Raw genomic sequence first — 16,388 nt, forward strand, 5'->3', positions numbered from 1 at the left:
CCAAAACAATTTTTCAGGAAATAGTTTCCATTAATGGCTTGTTGATGATGCAAGTAAAACATAGAACAAATATATCATAAGGTGAAGTGAAGTTTGCCTTTAGTTTTGATATGTGGGGTATTCCAAGCTCCCAAGGCATTCTTACCGAGTTTCGGTGTTTGCATTTATCTAAACTCAGCAAGTAAACAGTATTTCCATAGAAGAAGGTGATCTCATTACTGCCTGCTTTGAACCAGCCAACTTAATTACCTGTAGAGAATTGTTTGCACTGGTCAGTGCTGCATAATTTCTTAGCCTAGTTTCACGTGAAGAGAGACATTGTTCTTTGTGCTGCTTCGCCAGTCTCTTATAGGCATTGCTGAAAGCATATGCCTGATTACTTCATGGCACTGAACTGCAAATAGGCCTTGGAAATTAATGCTGTCTAACTTGCTATGCACTGGAAAACAAAATCCAAAGGAAACTGCCTTTTGCAAGAGATGACGCACTGAGGGTCACTGGTTACTTTATGAGCATACCACTTCCCATAACCAAAAATAATAATATAAATGCTGCCTCTCCCAGATCAAAGGAATGAGCCACCAGACTCTGTAATCCATATATGACTGACCAGAGGAAGTGAATCATATGGGACTTATTGCCCTTAGGAATCTTTATTGCTCACCATCAAATTTTAGTCTGGCTCTAGCTGCTGGTACTGGCTCCTCCTAAGCTTGATATTGGGCAGGACTTGAAACTCCTGCTGGGAGGTAGCTTAGATTCTCAGAAGTGTACGGATATACTGTCCTGCCAATATTCAAAAAACCAAATCAAACGCTAGGTCATACTCACTGCCCAGCTCAGGGTTTGAGGCAATTTCTTCTGTCATAGTTTTATTATGGTGTGTATAAATGTATCTGTATATACTGTGTTTCTCTGAAAATAAGCCACACCCAGAAAATATGCCATACTCCGAAAATAAGCCATATCCCGAAAATAAGCCATAGTGATAGGCAGTTTAACCTTGCAGGTTAAACTGTACCATACTTAATAATAATAAAAAAGACATCCCCTGAAAATAAGCTCCGTGGGTTTTTTTGGAGGAAAAATAAATATAAGACGGTGTCTTATTTTTGGAGAAACACGGTAGTAATTTCCACAGTAATTGTATTGCAATGCAATGAAGAACATTGCATTGCAATGAAGAAAAGATCCTGGAATATTCAGCTCTACAAGCAAACCTTCCACATATTCAGAAATTCCCTTTGCAGAGCACAATGGGGAAGTTTACCAAATAATAATAATAATAATAATAATAATAATAATTTATTTATACCCCGCCCATCTGACTGGGCTTCCCCAGCCACTCTGGGCGGCTTCCAACAGAAAAATAAAACACAATAGTCTATTAAACATTAAAAGCCTCCCTGAATAGGGCTGCCTTCAGATGTCTTCTAAAAGTCTGGTAGTTGTTTTCCTCTTTGACATCTGTTGGGAGGGCATTTCACAGGGCAGGCGCCACTACCGAGAAGGCCCTCTGCCTAGTTCCCTGCAACTTGGCTTCTCGCAACGAGGGAACTGCCAGAAGGCCCTCGGTGCTGGACCTCAGTGTCCGGGCAGAATGATGGAGGAGCAGAATGATATCGGTTTAATACCCTGTTTCCCCTATTTTAAGACATAGGAGGCAGAGATGTGAGAGGGCATCAGAGGAGGGAGGGAAGGACGGAAAGAGAGACAGAGACCAGTGTTGCCAACGGTGCACCTGTCCATCATTCAAGGCACCCCAGGGTGCCACGGCACACTGGTTGAAAAACACTGCATTAGGGAGTTCCTTGAGAGTGACAGCAAGCATACAGACAAAGGTCATCCAGTTGACATTGTGTATATAGGCTTTCAAAAAGCTTTTGTAGAAGTACCTCATCAATGACTTCTGCAGCCATGGAATACAGTGGTGCCTCGCAAGACAAATTTAATTCGTTCTGTCAGTCAATTCGTTTTGCGAAAAATTCGTCTAGCGAATCCCATAGGAATGCATTGAAATTTTTTTTTGCCCATAGGAACCCATTAATTGAATTTCATTACATTCCTATGGGAAACCGCGATTCGCTAGATGAATTTTTTACAAAATGAATTCGTCTAGCGAGGCAACCTCTGCTCGAAAAATCTCTTCATTAAGCGAAAAATTCGTCTTACAGGGCATTTGTCTAGCGAGGCACCACTGTATGGTAAGCCCTCTTATGTATCAATAACTGGTTAGAGGGCTTACCATATTCCCTCCTCTGATGCCCTCTCACATCTCTGCCTCCCAAAGGCTTGTGGAGCTATTTGCAGGGATTGTATATTTGAATGATTGGCGGCAATATTTTCAAATCAATCAGAGATTGGTAAAAGATAAACAAAAAGAATTTGAGACAGAAATTTCAAGACTGGATGAGTACTTAATCCAATCGAAAAGTAAACATATTTCCAAATTATATGATTTGCTCCTAGAATGGGAGGTAAAGGAGGAGCAAGTGAAGACAGTGGTGGTAAAGTGGGCCCAGGATTTAGGGAAAAATATTATGATGAGCCAATGGGAATGGCTGTGGAAAAGAGATATCAAATTTACAGCATGCTATAATTTAAGAGAGAATGTAATGAAAATGCAATACAGATGGTACCTGACCCCGGTAAGACTGGCAAAAATGTATAAAAACTGTAGTGATGTCTGTTGGAGATGCAGCAAAGGGGCAGGAACCTTTCTACACATGTGGTGAGAGTGCAAAGAGATAGTGGGGTTTTGGGAAAATATCTATAATGGATTGAAAAAGATGCTTAGATTTACATTTGGAAAAAACCAGAATCCTTTCTCTTAGGTATCATGTCAGAGGAAATAAAAAGAATGGTCAGACCAATATTTATGTATGCGACTACGGCGGCAAGATTATTGATTGCCAAAAATTGGAAAAGCAGCAGCATCCCAACTAAAACAGATTGGTTATCTAAAATGGTGGAATACTTCCATATTGCCGAACTAACCGGGAGGATAAGAGGAGATATGACACAAAAAGTGAATAAGGAGTGGGCTATCTTTAAGGAATACATCAAAATTTATGTGGAAAAAGTAGAATTACTAACAGATATTGAATGAATCCAGAAAATGATTAGAGTAAAAGGAGAGTAGAGTCAAGATAGAAGAAGAGATTAAAGAAATAATGAAATGCGTTTAAGCTAGTTGGAAAAATAAAGTAGTGTAACAAGAATGGCTGGAAGTCAAGTCACTTGGTAGGTGTCTGTGTGGGGTAGGTGTGTATGTTGATATGTATAGTATAGGTAGGTATTATATAGAGTAATGTAGGTATGTTTTATGCTATAAATATAAGGTAGTGTGTTCTGTATGTGTTTTGTGTAAATGTAAATGTATGTGTTTATATGTTAATAAAAAAATAAAACCAAAAACAAATGTCATATTTTTAAAAGCCTTGTCAATCTGATCCTCTTGTACCACTTGGCCCCATTTTAAACAGCACATAATCACACAGGCCCATAATAACCCCTCTTCCACAGTCTTGAGACCTGGCATATTGTGTAATTGGTTCCATTACTGGATATGAGAAAGCAACTTTGAAGGCAAAGCATTTACTAATTTGTGAGAGATATGAAAGTATTTGTGAGGGGTAAAGATTAATAAGAAACAAATTACTTATCTTGCAGCAGTGAAGAAAATAAAAATCTGTATGAAAGCCACATTCTTTTGACGTTCATTGTGGAATTTGGTTGCGTGTAAAACACAACAGGGGCTTAGATATTAACTAACTACCGAGGAGAAACAGCAAAATAGGCAGGCTGAGGAATGAGGAACTGGATAGATTAAAACATTTCCGCAAAGTATTTTTGCTGTTTGCATTTGTTAATTATTAATGCTTAATTATTGACAAAAGACAGTTTAAATTTATATGTAGCACATCAATTTGAATTGAAACACTGCTTATTTCCGATACTCCATTTTGCAGGCTCTGACAGTGTGTTCTCATTGACGTCATAAAGGTGGCACCTGAATGGTTCTAGTGTGGTTGAGATAAAATCATGTCAGCCAACACATTTTTTAAAATGTTAGGAAGATGAAAATTCCTAGCCAGCTAACATTGGAGTCCTGGGAATACTTATCAGGAAGGCAGTCCCATTAGTTTCAGGCTGAACAAGTATCTAGGAGCGCCTTCCTAGAGCAAGTCCACAAAGGAATTTCGCTGCATTTCCTTTTCTCCATGTGCATGAGAAGCAATACAGTATGTAAGAAATGAGTGAATGATGTGAGAGGCTTCTGCCAGCACTGCCACTTCTGGGGAAAATACTGATTGTGACAAGGAAATATCATTCTCCAGAATGTTGTGTAGCTGGCTGTTAATGCTGTCCACAAGGCCAGGCCTGGCCCTAGGGCTGTGTGGGGCGCAGGACAAATCAGGCTGTGTGGGTCCCCCATTGCCTTCCTCTGCCACTTCTCCTCTTCATGATGATAGTGATGGAGGTGGCAGCCTCCCCCCTCCAGCTTCCTACTGCTTTTTGTTTTACTCCTCTGTTATTGGCAGTGGCCTCTCTCCTCCAGCCTACATTTCTCCTCCCCACTGCAGTGCTTTGGCAGCAGCAGTGCTAGCTTGCCTGCTGTGGCTCTAGAAAGGGAGGAGATGGAAACCCATGGGAATGGGGTGAGAGGCAGCAGGGCCAGCCAGGCATCAGGGCTGCTGACTGTGGCCACCAGCGCCAAGTGCAGGGCTCCCCGAAGTGTGGTGTCCAGGGCAGTCGCACCTATTTGCCACCCCAGAGATGGCCCTTCCCATGGTGGTGGTAGTATAAGCAGGGGTGTAGCTTGGGTTGCTGGAGCCCGGGGCGGGGCAAGCAGTCAGTCCCTTTGCTGGCCAGCATCTAATCAAGAGAGTCTCTCCTTGCAAACTAGCCACAAGCTAGTTGCAGCTCCTCAGAAATTTGGGCCCAGGGTCATGCCCCCCTGCCCCCCTGCCCCCTCATGCTGTGCCACTTAGTGTAATAAATAATAATAATAATAATAATAATAATAATAATAATTTATACCCCACCCATCTGGCTGGGTTTCCCCAGCTACTCTGGGTGGCTTCCAACAAAATATTAAAATACAATAGTCCGTCAAATATTAAAAGCTTCCCTAAACAGGGCTGCCTTCAGATGTCTTCTAAAAGTCTGGTAGTTGTTTTTCTCTTTGACATCTGGTGGGAGGGTGTTCCACAGGGAGAGTGCCACTACCGAGAAGGCCCTCTGCCTGGTTCCCTGTAACTTGGCTTCTCACATTGAGAGAACCGCCAGAAGGCCCTCGGAGCTGGACCTCAGTGTCCAGGCAGAACAATGTAAGTCATTGTTTTGTTATTTGCCACCATGGATTCCTTGGGGAGGCTGTTTGTGAGTGCAAAGGATGGCCTCTGCGGTCTCACGGGTGCATGTAAATGCCATGTTGGCCACTGCTGCACTGGTACAGACTAGTGCACATTTGTTGCCCATTTGCTTCCCATATTTACTTTTTTCACACTCAAAATTTCTATGCGGTCTCAGTGTCCAGAGAATGATAGTTCACAAATGGAAACTACATGATGGCACATTTGGCAAACAGCTAACAGCCAGAGAGAACAAAAATGGGGGAAGGGCAGGGTAAAGAGCAAACACGACTCATACTGGTTTTCTCAGAGAAGGCTGGGGAGGTGCGTCATGAGGGAGAAACTGAGGCTGGCCTTCAGCACAAAAGTAACCACCATGATTGCAACAACTACCATGGAAAGCCTTTGCCCCTGTAGTTCTCAACAGATTACAGTTACTCACTGACAGGGTCTATCCTGAGTCACAATGTGGCTTTAGAGCTCAGAGGTCAACAGTCAGCATGATTTTGTCACTGTGCCAGTGAAAAGTGCCCTTCACAGTGCTCAACAAGAAAAGATGCCCACTTATGCTCCAGAAGTTTTGTGTCCTTCCACAAAACATGCATGGCACCATCCAGTATGATAGTTCATCCTTGGATGCCTTCTGTGTAAAACAGGGCTGTGTTCATGCTCCATCTCTCTTCAGGATATTATTCTCCCTGTTGCTCTCCTTTGCCTTCAGTTCAACTGAAGATGGCGGGTACTTCCATTCAAGGAATGATGAGGGTCTGTTCAACCTGGCACTCTGAGGAAGCTCTACAGAGACTCAAAAACCATTTTGCCCAAGCCTGGAGGGAATTTGGCCTCACCATCAGCCTGATGAAGACCAACAGTGTGGTTGGTTCAGATGGAAAGAAATGCACCCAAATGTAGTCTAGACAAAGCTGATGTGTTTTCTGTAGTCATCGTCAACAACAACAACAAGAACAACAACAACAACAACAACATTGTGATGACCAAGCATATTTTCCTCAGCATAGAAGACACACGATGGTGATGGGAAAGTACTTTAGCAGTAGAAGTTTATATTTACTGTTGTGTTACAAGCCACCTTTTATGGATAAAATCTTGTAAAGATTTCTTGAAAAAGGTCCAGTGCTGTCACTATGGTCTCTCAGAATTTCAATCTGTTGTTCACTGTAAACGGAGCTTTAAAAATATTTCCCTAGTTTTTACTGTGAAACACTTGGCAGGAAAGTATATCATATTAAAGCAGTTTGCTGGGAAATTACTGCTATTCACTTGCTAGATTTGGGTTAAAAGGGGAATTTGAAAGATGCCAGCGCTTGTAATCTATTTGCCATTATACACCTTGTGCATTGATCCATTCAGGTTGCACAAATTAGAACACTAAGTAGACTGGATGATGGTAAGGATTTTAGTGTGAGTCCTTAAGTATGGGGCAATTGTGGTTGGCTGTTTTTTGTAATTTACTATAAAGTTTGAGTTTTCCTTATGAAGATAATAGCAAGTCCTTTACATTGTGCATGTAACTTTATTGTGTGAATAGTGTGATTGAACTTTAATCTCTGAGATCATTGGTTTTTCAACAGGTGTTCAGGAACTGTAGCTTCACACATGACCTGGTTGCAATTATTAGAGATGTGGACTTTGTTCTTTAGCTTTGAAGACATACAGTATATATATATGGTTTTGTGAACAATTTCTTTTTTGTTTCAGTCATAAATTAGAATATTTGGATTTTTACTCTTAGATCATTTCATTAAAACAAATCTTTAAGGGAACATGATAAAAAAAATATAGAAATTTGGGATTTGTGAAATTGATCAGACAAAACAGTCATGCTATAAACTTGTCAAATAACATATGGCTTGATTCGTGATTCACTTTGCTTTATTCCCCTGTCTTTACAATCAGTCTCTTACATTCCGCCATCAGCCTTTTTCTCAGTTCTTTGCACATGCTTTATATGTATAATACTATGGATTCATAAGACTTTTTTAAGTTGGAAAATGTGAATTAAAATTTGTACAACTCCTTCATTTTCAGGGGGTCTTGCCTTTGGGTGCAAGTCAATCGGAAAAAGTAGCTGCAACAAATTAATAGTCACCAGCAGTCCAATGATGGTTCAGCGACTGGGACTTCTATCTCCTCCTGAAAAGGTCTCAACTGCATGCAGCCAAATCAGCCCAAGCTTACAGAGAGCTATGAATGCTACCAACTCGAATATACCTCCATCTGACACGAGGTCTTCATTTTATACTATATGAATTTTATCATGTCTATAAAGTCAGAAAAATATTTTACCACTCACTTTAGAGTTATCCCTTTTGTGCACAGTTGTAACTTAGAATGAAAGCTGCAGTCTGGGTATTGTAGTTCAAAATTATTCATTTGAGATTAATCACAGGTTGTAGAAGTTATGCAGTAATGCCCTAAGAAAAGTATGCTATAAAATGTGCTATGTAAGTAAACTTCAGCTAACAGATGTCGGCTATCTAGAATAGTCACAGGTGGTTGCAGCTGTCTTTCGGTGGTGAGCTTGTAGGTGCTGTCTAGCCGACTGGTGGGATGGTGCGGCAGCTGCCAAGGCCTGGGAGAGGGATGTGGTCCACCAACCTGCTTGTTCCCTTTCCTTCCTTCCCTTGGGTGGAGGAAAACAATCTGAGTCCCCCTCTCCCCAGTTTGTGAGGTCCCACTAGAGATTACAGTGGCTGTTGGTTAACAAGGCTGGATATGAACTTTACACGAAGCTAAAATTAGCCCTGGTTAGTCTCTTGGTCAGTTAGTGGGTGGCACTCACACTCGGGACCCTGATGGGGGCTGCCAAAGCAACTGTCACCACAATAGTCAGTAGGTGGTATTCAATGCAGCCTGAGCATCGGTTGTCTCTACCTGAGTTTCCCTTGATTCTCCAGTGCAGCTGCAGCCCTGACACATCTCTCAGGCCTTTCCTGAGAACACAATGGCCCTTGGGGGGAAATGTGTGAAGGGCACAGAGAGCACAAGGGACTGCAATGAGGATATGGGGCAATTCTTCTTGTGCAAATATGTGCACTCATGCAGTATCGGACACCACACATTACTTACTAATAGACATACTATGTGTGGTAACTTGGTGTTCAGATTCTGAATATGCAAAAGCAAATATCAGTTTTGAGAATGTGATTTTAATTGTCAAAAATAAGCCGCTGAGCTCTGAATATGCCAGCTGCTTCATAGAACTACCAAGAGCTAAAATTTAAGTGGCTGTTTGCATTCTCCCCCCCTCTTTTCTCCACTGCAGATCCCTTCTGTCCCGAGAATCTTTGGCCTCCACAACCCTGAGTCTGTCTGAAAGTCCATCAATCCAGAGTGTCAAGCAAGAGTGGCTTCATGGCTACAGGATTTTCCCTTCTCTTCCTTCCAGCCAAGGCTCCCCAAATGGCGCGAACCTCGGGGACATCACAAGTGTTACATCTGGAATTTCTGTGTCCAACAATGTATCTAGCTCATTACCATCTTACTTGTTTGGTGTGGAAAATAATTGTTCTCCTTATCCTAGTCCTCACTATTCTTCAACCAGGTCTCATTCAGCCAAAAAGAGGGCCCTCTCTCTGTCTCCTTTGTCTGATGGAATCGGGATTGACTTCAATACAATCATCCGCACATCCCCCACTTCTCTTGTTGCTTACATCAATGGTTCAAGGGCATCTCCAGCAAACATCTCCCCTCAGCCTGAGGTCTATGGACACTTCTTGGGAATAAGGGGAAGTTGTATTCCTCAGACTTGCTCTATTCCAAATCCTCAAAAAAGACTTCTTGTTGCTAATGGCAATGTTGCCCTTCCCAGTTACAGTGAAAGTGGGAACACTGAATACCAGCGCATGCAACAGTTGGAACAAAACAGCCAACAGCCAGCAGTCACTAACAACATGGTGGTTCAACAAGGAATATCTTTGCTAGATAGCCAATCTGTGGGCATTTTAAAAAGTGGGCGTGCCGATGGCTTTTCTGGGAACACAATGGACATGCCATCTACTTCTCCAGTGGTTCCCCTTGTTCTTCCTCCACCACATGGTCCACCTCCTCCATACCACGCACATCAGCATGACCTTATCAACCATCCCCACCAGATTTCCTTAGCACCATCTGTGCAAGGCCCTCTCTTAGATGAAGAAGGTGAACTGGATGAGTTTAATGGCAAACATTGCTGTTGCTGGATAGATTGCAGTGCTACTTACGACCAGCAGGAAGATCTTGTGCGGCACATAGAAAAAAATCACATAGACCAGAGGAAAGGAGAGGATTTCACTTGTTTTTGGGCTGGGTGCCCTCGGAGATACAAGCCATTTAATGCTCGTTACAAACTACTGATTCACATGAGAGTGCATTCAGGAGAAAAGCCAAACAAATGTACGGTAAGTCTAAAACATGTTAGACAGACATACTGCTTTACTGTGTATGAAATATCCCAATTTTTAACACTGTGTTAGGTTCCTCCCCCTTTTTTGCTAGTACAGCTTGTTCTGAAAAAATAGAAACAGGATACAAGATTTGTTGATATTAATGAATTAAAAAATAAGTGAATGAATAGACTTTTCATATGCATGCAGAGGCAGAAACAGGAACAGAAGAAGATGCATTATACTGTACCAAGTCAGCCCATTGGTCCATCTAGTTTAGTATTGTCTATGCTGACTAGCAGTGGCACTTCAGCTTCAGGTGGGGTATGAGCCAGGCCTGCCTGGAGATGCTGGAGGACCAGCCTGTAAGTCTTCTGTAAAAGCAAAGCATGCATTCTACCACTGACTGATGGTCCTATTAGAACTTGTTCAGGCTTCAGATACTTCAGTGCAGTTAGAACAACTCATCCCTCATTTGCTTATTTTAGTGCTTTTCTACATCTGTGCCTTATTTAGCTGTTAATTCATATTTCCTTTCCCAATGATTTTTATTGTTTTTCATGTAAATACAAGAACAACATATAACTATAGTAACTTGTCCAGTGGTACAGACTTATTAAGTTTCATATGCAATACACAAATACACAATATGCAAACAACATGTTAATAATAATAATAATAATAATAATAATAATTTATCATTTATACCCCGCCCATCTGGCCGGGTTTCCCCAGCCACTCTGGGCGGCTTCCAACCGAATATTAAAAACAGTACATCATCAATCATTAAAAACTTCCGTAAACAGGGCCGCTTTCAGTTGTCTTCTAAAAGTAAAATAGTTACTTATTGCCTTGACATCTGCTGGGAGGGCGTTCCACAGGGCGGAAATTATGATATCAATTTAAGTCTCCTCTCCACAAAGATTCTAGTGTTGGGGGTGGAATAAAAGCATCCCCTGTCTCATTTATAAAGGAAAAGGAAGGAAGAAAAGTCTCATGAAAAGTCTCTCTCCTTTCTTCTGTGGTGAGTAAGGTATTTCTATAGATGGATTCCAATATCACTGGAGCAGTCCATACCCACAAAAAATTGAATTTGTATGTGTCACAGTGACTTCTGATCACACCAGTAGGCATTTTCCTTTTGTGTTTATCCCTGCCCCCCCCATATATACATACACTCTCTTATGCCAACAACAGGGCATGAGAACAGATAGCTGCATGGGGACCTTGTTTTTATTCCCTACCCCACCTAGGAAGCCAGGCAATTATAAATTTGTTGGTGCAGTATTCTGGTACATACATAAACACATACAAACACACACACATATAAACACCATTCAGCAGCATGCTGTAAACAGAGCACAGATGGAAAAGAAATAAATACTGGTTCCCTTCTCTACCTAAACTTCACTGTCACTCAAAAAAGATTGTCTGGAAGATTAGTAAAATGTAAAATTCTCCTCCTAACAATTATGCTGATAAACTCATCATGTGACATAAAAGCACCTTTAATTTGTAATGGTTACTAATATTTTATGCACACAATAGCCTGGCATTCAGCTTTAAATAACAATGTAAAATGAGATCCTTTTCAGGCTTTAACAGCCTCACCTTATATTCCAAGTCTGCTTGTGACAGTGGTGTTGGTGCCACTGCACTGAGAGATTTGTATCTTATATGTGCGGAGCCTGGGAAGGGGAAGCGCACACCTTGTAAAAGATGACAATTCATGGAGGATCAGCTTCTCAAGATGGTTCTGCTCTGCCTCTCCTGTCAGAGGCAGCAATGCTTCAGAATAGCAGTGTTTTAGGGGGTGGGGCTGGTTGCTCCCTGGCTCCGGCTTCTGCCTCAATGTCTGAGCTGTGCTCTTCCTGTTGCCTCCTCCTCCTCCTCCTCCTCCTCCTCCTCCTCCTCCTCCTCCTCCTCCTCCTCCTCCTCCTCCTCCCCCCAGCCTGCTCTTTCTCCCGCTGGCCACTCAACCCCCTGGCTCTGACCCTTCTTCCCCTGGGGGTTCCCTGGCTGGTGCTGCATCCAGCCAGTCCGCAACATCTTCCAAGTTCCAACCCTCCATCTAGTGGGGCTCAAATATAGAATTGATCTGGCTGTACTTTGGGGGGGGGGGAATAGCACAGCCCTTTGTAAACCTAATGGTGAAATGATGATGTAGCAAATGGAAGCCAATCTTAGCAGAGGATTTGCAATACTGCAGGGTTTTGTTTTGCCCTAAAACCACATCTATTTTACATTAGAATGGAGTTTTAAAAATTCTGTAGTGCATCTTTTTTCCTCACCCCAGAGTCTCTCTAGGCAAATGATGCCAGTTTCTCTTTGGCAGGTCTCTTGTGTGCTTGATAGCTGCCTGTCAGACGGAACTATTCCCATCTCTTCTCCATGCCATGAAATACTTCATTTGCTAAGTCTTTGATTGCTGTTCAAAGCTGAGAAACTCTGCCAGGAGGGGAAATAGCTGGCAAATCTCCAGCAAGGAGTAAAACATAAGGGGGCACACACAATGCATACTTATCCAATGGAGGGAACACTATTCAAAATACTTAAAGGTTTCTGTGTATTAGCAGAGATTAAGTTTTAAATAAGCACCAATGCTTCTCAGCCAGGGTCCATAAGCTCTGAGTCAGTGACCCAGACAGATGGAATAAAGCAATGAAATATGCTTATGTATAACTGTATGCATGTTTATTTACAGCCATGCTAATGTATATAGTGTGGAAATACACGAGGCCTGGGATTGCCCGTAACTACACTGAAAGCAGTCAGATTTAAGTTACTCTGATTAAGGACTAACTTGATCCACTGGTTTCAATGGAAACTGATTCTTTTGCAGGTGTTCATACCTAAGAACAATGTGTGTGTGTGTGTGCGTGCGCGCGTCATCATCATGACAGCAGCCTCTGCCCTGCCCCCAACTTATGCACATTCACTAGATGTCTTTAGGGAACCCGTGTGTGCACAACTATTTGTACAGAGGACTCTGGACATGACTGGAAGTCCTGACTTTGCAGGATTCTTGACCATGTAGAGAACTGCCACATATATGTGTGGGGGCTGCCTTTGTATATTCTTCTAATAGCACTTTATAGGCTGGAGTATGAAGCTGATCTCCCTGCATCTCTACATTTACTGTTCACAGTTCTGGATGCCTGAAAATGTCACGGCCACCTTTAGCTGTATTGTGACCTTCCTTTTTAACAAAAAATGGGGTTACAAACCTTCCTGGTGTACTTTTCATTGTAGAACACCTACAACACCTTTTAGGATGAGCGGCATGTTAGTAAATGTTGTTATCAAATTTCAGCCATTCAGTTGTCTTTCTGAAAACAACAACCCAGGAAAACTAACTGAATCTTACAAATGGGTTGTCAATGTTAATGTATTGTTGTAGGGGGGACAAATATCCCATGCAGTTTTTCAATCAAAAACCAATCTAAAGATCAGTATCTTTCTTCTGTTACCACTTAAAGAGACAATTGTAATTAAGCGGGATATAAATGGTCAAAACAAATAAATACCAAGTGGCTGTATTTTGGGGCACTACCATCCTGACATACATCTGAATCTGGCTTGGGATCTAATAATATACTCCCTGATATTGTCTATATTTGTTTATGTCTTAGTTTCTGGTTAAGAATTAACATATTGGGTAAAATAATTTCCTGTTGTGATTTTTCAAGGGAAACTAGATACAGAGAAACAAATTAAAATGCTCTTCTCCTATATGTCTTTGTTTGGGACATTTTGCTGCCCCGAGTTTTATTGAAATTTGGCTTGGAGAAGAAAATACCTGATAAAATTAACTATGGGATGACCCACACTTCCTCTGGACCCACTGCTTCCCCCTGGGGAAAACCTCTCTTTAGCAATTGGAGCAAAGGGCACTTGGGGTTTTCTCTGAATTGACCTTTTCTCCAATTTCACACTTAAGAGTGGGTTTTCCCTGGGAAGGAGAAAGGCTTGGGAAAAACTGTTGGGACCTGTGCCTGGGAAATGAGGTCAAGTGGAAAACCGCTTGGATCTGTGCTTTCTAGTCAAGGGACAAGTGGAGGTGTGAATAAGCCTAGTGTTCATTTCTTAGTTTTTCTTGCAGAAGATTAAGAGAACAGTGGGATAGTGTGGGGTTGCCCCGGGTGCAAAATTGTAAGGGGCACCAAATTTTGACACCTGGTGTTGCCTCACTACAGCTGTGCACTTCCATCACTGGGCTCCATTAAAAATGGCTTCTCCATGCAAACCAAGAAGTGACCTCTCCATACAATGGAACGACTCTTCTTTTCTTCTCTCTGTGGCTGCTCTGTCCTGGGTGATGCAGGTGCCGGTAGGGTGTTGAATCCGCCTGCATGCTCCGTCCGTTTCTCTGCCATGCACCCCTGCTCCACGTGGCCCCAGGCACTGGCAATCCATGCTATGCCACTGTAATAGCAAAAGTTTCTATTATATTAAAAACAGTTGAATTGCCTTTTACTAATGTGTTTTTTCTGTATGATGATTGTTGCCTAGTATTAACTTTTAAGTTTATTTTTGAGGAAATCTAATGCTTATGTATGTCCCTGTGAAACCAGAAAAAATACTATGTCCATTTGTTTGTTTCAACGGGAACCTGCTTTTGTATATAAAAATTAAGACCTCTTTAGGAATTATTTCTTGTAAATTCCTACTGATGCACACACAAACTCACCATATTTAATCTTTATTCAAAGGAATAAGTGATGTAGCCATAGAAAGTATATTGTGAAATGATAATGGTACAATACGCTGTATAATATAGCAAGGATTCTGACATCATCTTAAAATATGTTCATAATAATAATAATAATAATAATAATAATAATAATAATAAAAAATTTTTATTTATACCCCACCCTCCCCAGTCAAACCGGGCTCAGGGCGGCTCACACCAATAAAATTACAATAAAACATAAAAAGCAATTAATTCAAATACAAATTAAAATGCAGTCCTCCGCGGGGCATACCAGGAGAGGCGGTCCCGTAGGTACAAGGGTCCCAAGCCGCATAGGGCTTTAAAGGTCAAAACCAGCACCTTAAACCTGATCCTGTACTCCACCGGGAGCCAGTGCAGCTGGTAAAGCACTGGATGAATGTGATCCTGTGGCCAGGACCCTGTAAGGAGCCTCGCCGCGGCATTCTGCACCCGCTGGAGTTTCTGGGTCAGCTTCAAGGGCAGCCCCGCATAGAGCGAGTTACAATAATCAAGCCTGGAGGTGACCGTCGCATGGATCACTGTGGCCAGATCAGGGCGAGAGAGGTAAGGGACCAACTGCTTGATGCGGTGGAGATGGAAAAATGCCACTTTTGCTGTGGCTGCAACCTGCGCCTCCATGGAAAGGGAGGTGTTGAAGGTTACACCCAAACTCTTGACAGAAGGCGCTGGCACTAATTGAGCCCCTGCAAGAGATGGGAGTTGGCCCCCCAACCCCATGTCGTCCCGACCCAGCCAGAGGACCTCTGTCTTCGAAGGATTTAGCTTCAGTCGGCTCCCACGTAGCCATCCAGCCACAGCTTCCAAGCACCTGGTCAGTGTGTCCGGGGCCGAGGCAGGGCGGCCGTCCATCAACAGATCTGGGTGTCATCAGCATATTGATGACAACCCAGCCCAAAACTCCGGACAATCTGGGCAAGGGGGCGCATAAAGATATTAAAAAAGCATCGGTGAAAGGATTGCGCCTTGCGGGACTCCACACACCAAGGAGTGCCACGGCGACAAGTCCCTCCCTAGCGCCACCCTCTGTCCCCGACCTGAGATAAAGGAACGCAGCCATTGTTGGACTGTGCCCTGAATCCCCACGTCGGCAAGTAAATAAGTGGCAACTATTATCTAATTGGTTGAAACAGCAATAATTTATTCATTTGATTTTAGTTCATAAGGGATGTTGTGCTCCAAATTAAGTTCTGCTTATTTAGTCTTGTTTAGATTTCTGTATCCCTGGTGGGACGATTGAGGTCCCACTTCTAATTGTTCCCTTCTCTGTACTATTTGATAAGATGACCCCCCCAAAAAAAACCTACACAAATTTGGAAGCAATATTTAGCATAGCATGATGGACTGCATGAATTAATGAATTAATTTGAAATGTTTTGTAACACGCTGTTTTTAATGCTACAATTTTATATTTGATGTTTATTATTGTGAACTGCTTTGGGCACAGATCACTGTAGAAAAGCAGCATATAAATTAAATTAAACTAAAAATACAACAACCCAAAGTTTTACTATTGAGGCAATAATGTTGCAACAATAATATTGCTGGCTAATATTTTTTTTCAAACATCTTCCCAAAACACAATAGGCTGTTTCCAGTAATGCCTGCTTGTATATGCACACTTCACACCAGTATATACTTTTTGTGCACACAACTTGCCTGGATAACTGCATAGCCAGATTGGGAAAAGTGTATCAGAGGATGGCTACGTTTTGCTTCACATCCTGGTTCAGAAAGTGGAAATTAGCTAAGTTTGCCTTTAAATGTGAACTGAATCAAATTTCTTTTCCATCCCTACCCAGCAGTTCATCCTTTTATAAAATGTATGGTGTTTGTTCTTAAAGTTCAGCTGCCAAATAAGTGATATTTAAGAAGATTTCTGGTATGCAAATGGCAAGCACAAGGTAATGATGT

The 16,388-nt window shown here is 42.1% G+C and overlaps 1 protein-coding gene across 6 annotated transcripts in view; it reads left to right on the top strand.

Moving 5' to 3' along the window:
- Positions 1–16,388, top strand: part of GLIS3 (GLIS family zinc finger 3) — a 166,647-nt gene that overhangs the window by 44,248 nt on the left and 106,011 nt on the right. For all 6 annotated transcript variants that reach the window (XR_009556889.1, XM_060269160.1, XM_060269163.1 and 3 more), the window contains 2 exons: positions 7,407–7,605; positions 8,644–9,757. Coding sequence is in view for 5 of the 6 variants with exons in the window: in XM_060269160.1 (XP_060125143.1) it covers positions 7,407–7,605; positions 8,644–9,757 (1,313 nt within the window). In the remaining variant the exon portion in view is untranslated. The remainder of the gene's footprint in view (positions 1–7,406; positions 7,606–8,643; positions 9,758–16,388) is intronic.

Source organism: Zootoca vivipara, chromosome 16, assembly GCF_963506605.1.
Source record: "Zootoca vivipara chromosome 16, rZooViv1.1, whole genome shotgun sequence".
NCBI classification, from domain to species: domain Eukaryota; kingdom Metazoa; phylum Chordata; class Lepidosauria; order Squamata; family Lacertidae; genus Zootoca; species Zootoca vivipara.